The following is a 5,236-nucleotide window of genomic DNA, read 5'->3' as shown; positions in this document are numbered from 1 at the left end:
TGGGTTTGAACCGCCAGTCTTATGGTTAGCACTCAAATGCCTTAGGCACTACACCACCAGAGCTCCTGTCTATTGTTTAAGCCAGGGTTTTTTGTTTTGTTTTGAAAAAGAGGTAGATTGACATTCATTTCAGAATTGAAGTGCTGAAATATTCAAGTCCCTCTCTTCTCAGCAACTGACAAACCTCAGGGATTTTTCCATAGAAAATAGATGGCTCTGGGAGCTATAGGCTGGATCCTCATGTCTCAATGAGGCACCAAGACAGAAATAGCCAGTTCATCTCTGAAAAGCTTTGTCAAGTCCAGACAAGTTTCAGCAGCTCTTTTCTGAATTTCTTGGTGATAAACCAGATTTCTTTTATTCATGTAATTCAGTAATCTGAAGAGGTGATTGTTACAAGTGATCTTATGTTTGGTTAAACAGTATCAACTTTTCTTCTTGATATGGCAGCTTATTAGACAAGTTCTGAGAGAAGTTATAAACACATTTTCTTTCTTTCTTTTCTTTTTTCTTTTCAGGCTGAAAATAGAAACACAGGTCATCCACTCATTAAAGTTGATAGCATTTCAACTCGTCTGCCTTTTCTGCTTTACTGCAGTTTCTCACAAAGTGGGCAAATTCTTCTAAGCCCCAGTTACAGTGGGGCTGGGTGGTAAGGGAATATAGTAGTCCCTTATCTGCTTGATTTGCCCTTAAGGCAGACCATTTACAAGACATTCCAAAAAACATTCCAGAAATTTACTTAAATCTACAAATGTTGTACCTTCTGCTAGAAATTAATCTTTTTTATGGAGGAGGGGCATTAGTGTCCATATTTCACGATGTGGTGTATGAAACATTTTGCCAGTGTCTGGGCTGGGTGCTTCCATGACTGTGTTATATTTAATGTCATAATCATGCTGAGGCGTAGGTAATGTTATTCCCGTTTTAGAAGTGAGGAAAAGGAAATTCAGAGAACTTAAGTAACCCATCCAAGGTCATACAGCTAGTAAGTAGCTAAAGTAAGATTTAAATCCAAATCTTTCTGGCTCTAACCTTTGTCCATATTACCTGTTTTACTGGAAGTACATCAGTTTTGTATTTTTATGTCTCAGCTGAGTTTTCATGTTCAATTTCAGGCTTTATAACACTAAAGAGCAAGAAGACCTTAGGGCAGAAACTGTTGGGTATGCTCCCTTCAGAAAACAGTTTGAAGAGGACTAAAGACCAGGATAATCCTCAAGAAGTCTTTAAGATGCTAATAGATTTGGTTAGTATTTTTGCTTTCTGTTTGTTAGCGGTTATGCGTAAACTAATCTGTTTCCTATTAATTCAACTCTTTGTTGCTCTGTACTTACCTTTCCATGTTCTTTTCCCAGATGCAGTATCATCCTCCAACTTCATGAGCTCCTTAAACTCTTTGAATGTTCTTCCTACTTGACCAATTTTTATATACAGTTCGTGACAAGGCCTATTTATTCAGGCATCTTAAAAGTTGTTAGTGCCGTTCCTCTCTCATTATATCCTTTAATTATTACTATAGCAAAATCAGTCCTGTTATCCCCATCTCATAGACTATTAAACTAAAACAATAAGAGGCTCACATCATACCAATATCCTTCTCTCTAGAGTGTTCAAGTTGTTTGTGTATACCTATACAAACACAATTTTATATATAAAAACCATAAGTGTTCTTTTAGAGATTAAGTATTTGTTGATACTGTAGCTAAACCACCCCCCCCCCAGCGGGTGAGCGGCACAAAGACCTGACAATCTTGTGTAAAGTTCAGAGCCAAGAAAACACTATAGTGCAGTGCTCCTCCGCCCCATGGGGTCCCTAGGGGTCAGAAATTGACTTGATGACATCGAACAACAACAAAACATAAATATTATGTGTATTTTTTCTCTCATCCCCCAGATGATTATAAAATTTTCAGTAGAAGGAATACTGTCGCCTTTCTTAAAAAACGAAAAAGAATTCCTTGATAACATGTAGCATCATGCTTAGGAATTGGAGAACACCTAATTAAATTATTCATATTGATTGAGTTTACAAATTTGAGGATTGAACATTTTTACAAAAATATTTCCTTCTTTGAATATAGCTACATATTCTGTGATTTACTGAATAATGGTACTTTTGTCTTTTTATTTCTGTGCACACAGTTGAATGATAAAGAAGAAGCTTTGGCTCATCAAAGAAAAGTTAGTTACATGCTTGCTCGGGCATTGGAAGACAAAGATAATGCCTCAAAGCAGAACAAAGGAAAAAATCCTGTGACAGAGAGGTGTCCATTCAAAAATCCCTGGCCTAAAACTTCAGAATTTTCTGTTTTACATGATCCCACATATTCAGATATCCAGATTTTTAATTCTGTGGGCTGCAGTTGTTCAATCCAATGCCATCAAGGGGATCAGAACTACACAAGAACTCTTAAAAAGTCCCGCTCTTTGCCATCAGGTATCATGTTTTGAATGTTGCTACATCTTGAGAAGTTTTATGTTTTCCAGGTATTTCTAAATTTTAGGAGACAGCTTAAGTAATAAAATATTATGGGAATATATTCTATAAATGTATTAGTATTCTTTGTTGATATATTTTTATTTATGAGTTACATTAATTTATATTATGAATGTTTTAGTTTGCTAAAATCTTAAAAACAAAAAATGATTTATACGACAAAACCAAAAAAACTAATTGTTTAACTACTTAGATTGACTATAGACATAATATATGGTTATTGAATTGACCAAAGCAACAATATACCAATGTAAATTATTGATCTTAAGACATAACAATGCCTAGGAGTGAATGATGTTAACTTGAAATACATTTATCTTGCTTTATTTGCATTTTTCAGGATTTTTGTTTGTTTATTTGCCATGTAAATTTTAGAAGTAACAATTTTCTTCAGTTAACTTCAATAAAAAAAGTCTATGATGGTGGGACTTTGGCAGAAGTATTTGGAGTCACTGCTGGTCACCTTCCTAGCCTCTTTCTTTTTTGTCAGAATGGTGACTTTTTTTTTTTCTTTTATTGTGATGAAAATATACATAACAAGACATTTGCCAACATGACAACTTCCACATTTACAGCTCAGGGACATTCATGACATTTTTCATGTTGTGCCATCATTATTACTATCCTTTTCCAAAATATTCTACCACCATTAGCATAAACTCAATGTTCCCCTAATAAAAGCTTCCCTTTTCCCCCTCCGTCCTACCTCTGGTAACTACTAATCATCTTTGGTGTGTGTGTGTGTGTGTGTATAATTATAGATACTATATAATTATAGATACATAGATAGATATGAGTTCTGGTGGTGTAGTGCCTAAGGCATTTGACTGCTAACAGGAAGCTGGAGGTTCAAACCCACCAGCCACTTCTCGGAAGGAAGATTGAGCAATCTGCTTCCGTAGAGATACTGCCTTGGAAACCCAAGGAGGGGTTGCTATGAGTCAGGATCAACTCGACAGCAGTGAGTTTGGTTTTTTTGGTTATATATATATATTCTCCCCCCCCACACACAACCTAGCTAGGAATTTCCACCCTCCTTCCCAATTTCTGGTAATCAACAAAGAAAGTTCCCTTCCATGTATAAACCTTTCCTTGACTTTTTAGAATAGAGGACTAATACAATATCTGTCTTTCTGTGATTGATTTATTTCACTATTTATGTCCTCCAAGTTCATAGAAAGGTGACATTTTATAACTAGTTCTTTACAGAATTCTGGCAAACAGATCATTTAGAATTAACGTCTTGGTTTTGATGCTAAATTTTAGGCCATTTAGTTTATTTTCACTATAAATGTTGTTGTTAGGTGCTGTCAAGTTGTCTCCGACTCATAGCGACACTATGTAAAACAGAAAGAAACACTGCCTGGTCCTGTGCCAGCCTCACCATTCCTGGAGTACCTGAGTCCATCGCTGCAGCCACTGTGTCACTCCATCTTGTTGAGGGCCTTCCCTTTTTTTGTTGACCCTCCATTTTATCAAGCATGATATTCTTCTCCAGAGAATGGTCCCTTCTGACAACATGACCTAAATAGGTGAGATGAAGTCTCGCCATTCTCGCTTCCAAGGAGCATTCCAGCTGCACTTCTTCCAGGACAGATTTGTTAGTTCTTTTGGCGGTCCATGATACTTTCAGCATTCTTTGCCAACACCACAGCTCAAAAGCAACAACTCTTCTTTGGTCTTCCTTATTCATTACCCAGCTCTCACATGTATATGAGGTGATTAAAAATACCATGGCTTGGGTTAGATGTACCTTAGTCTTCAAGGATACATCTGTGCTCTTCATCACTTGAAAGAGGTCTTTTGCAGCAGATTTACCAAATGAAATACATCTTCTGATGTCTTGACTGCTGCTTCCGTTGGTGTTGATTGTAGAACAAAGTAAAATGAAGTCTTTGACAACTTCAGTCTTTTTTTCTGTTTATCATGATGCTGTTTATTGGTCCAGTTGTGAGGATTTTTCTTTATAACAAATGTTACATGGTAATAATATTTAGCACCTTTTAAGGTTATTGCTATGTTAACAGCATTACAATGCATCAAAGGAGATGCATTACATTGTCAGTTGTTATAAAACTATTTAATTATGACCCATAGTGAAAAAAAATAGATGGCTATGTGAGTACTACTTAAACAGATAACAGTAGGTTTATAAGGTAGCAACGTAAGCCATTTATAGTTATGTTAAAGGGACGATATTTTAGTTGGCATTAATAAAAGCTGAAAGCTTAGCAAATACATTTTGAAAAAAGGCAGAATCATGGTGTACTACTGCTACCACATATTAAAATGTATTGTCCTGATAGTAATATAAAGCTACACATACATAAATTATAGCAGAACGGTACCACCAGGTCAATGAAATAGGATATAGACTATACACAGACCTAATCTATATAATTATTTAACATAAAAAGTAAGGAAAGGAAGGATTTGGGATTATTTAACAATACTGAAAAGCAACTATGTAAATTTGCTGCATCTTGAGAAGTATTGAAGTATGGAGTTGGAACTCTGCATAGACTATGGACAGCTAACACTATGCATTTAAAGTTGTATTATACATAATGGTATATTATCTGACTCTTATATTTGTACTCTAGGTATAGAAACATTTTTTTTCTATGTTACTTTTTAAAACATTGTTATTTATTTTATTTTATTTTATTTATTGTGATTTGGGTGAAGATTTACAGAGCAAATTCACTTTCCATATAGCAGTTCACATATACTTTG

The 5,236-nt window shown here is 35.3% G+C and overlaps 1 protein-coding gene across 1 annotated transcript in view; it reads left to right on the top strand.

Moving 5' to 3' along the window:
- The window catches only part of CCDC125 (coiled-coil domain containing 125), a gene marked incomplete at its 5' end in the record, with an annotated part of 24,011 nt that extends 21,557 nt beyond the window's left edge, over window positions 1-2,454 (top strand). The window contains 2 exons of the mRNA XM_007949188.1: window positions 1,119-1,249; window positions 2,146-2,454. Of these exons, the coding sequence (XP_007947379.1) occupies window positions 1,119-1,249; window positions 2,146-2,454 (440 nt within the window). The remainder of the gene's footprint in view (window positions 1-1,118; window positions 1,250-2,145) is intronic.
- Between the last annotated feature and the right edge of the window lie 2,782 nt (window positions 2,455-5,236).

The sequence above is a fragment of the Orycteropus afer genome, unplaced genomic scaffold (genome assembly GCF_000298275.1).
Source record: "Orycteropus afer afer isolate SDZICR_OR568_19922 unplaced genomic scaffold, OryAfe1.0 scaffold00242, whole genome shotgun sequence".
Lineage (NCBI taxonomy): Eukaryota > Metazoa > Chordata > Mammalia > Tubulidentata > Orycteropodidae > Orycteropus > Orycteropus afer.
Note: the sequence above shows the minus strand (reverse complement) of the source record. Positions and strands in the feature narration are given on the sequence as shown.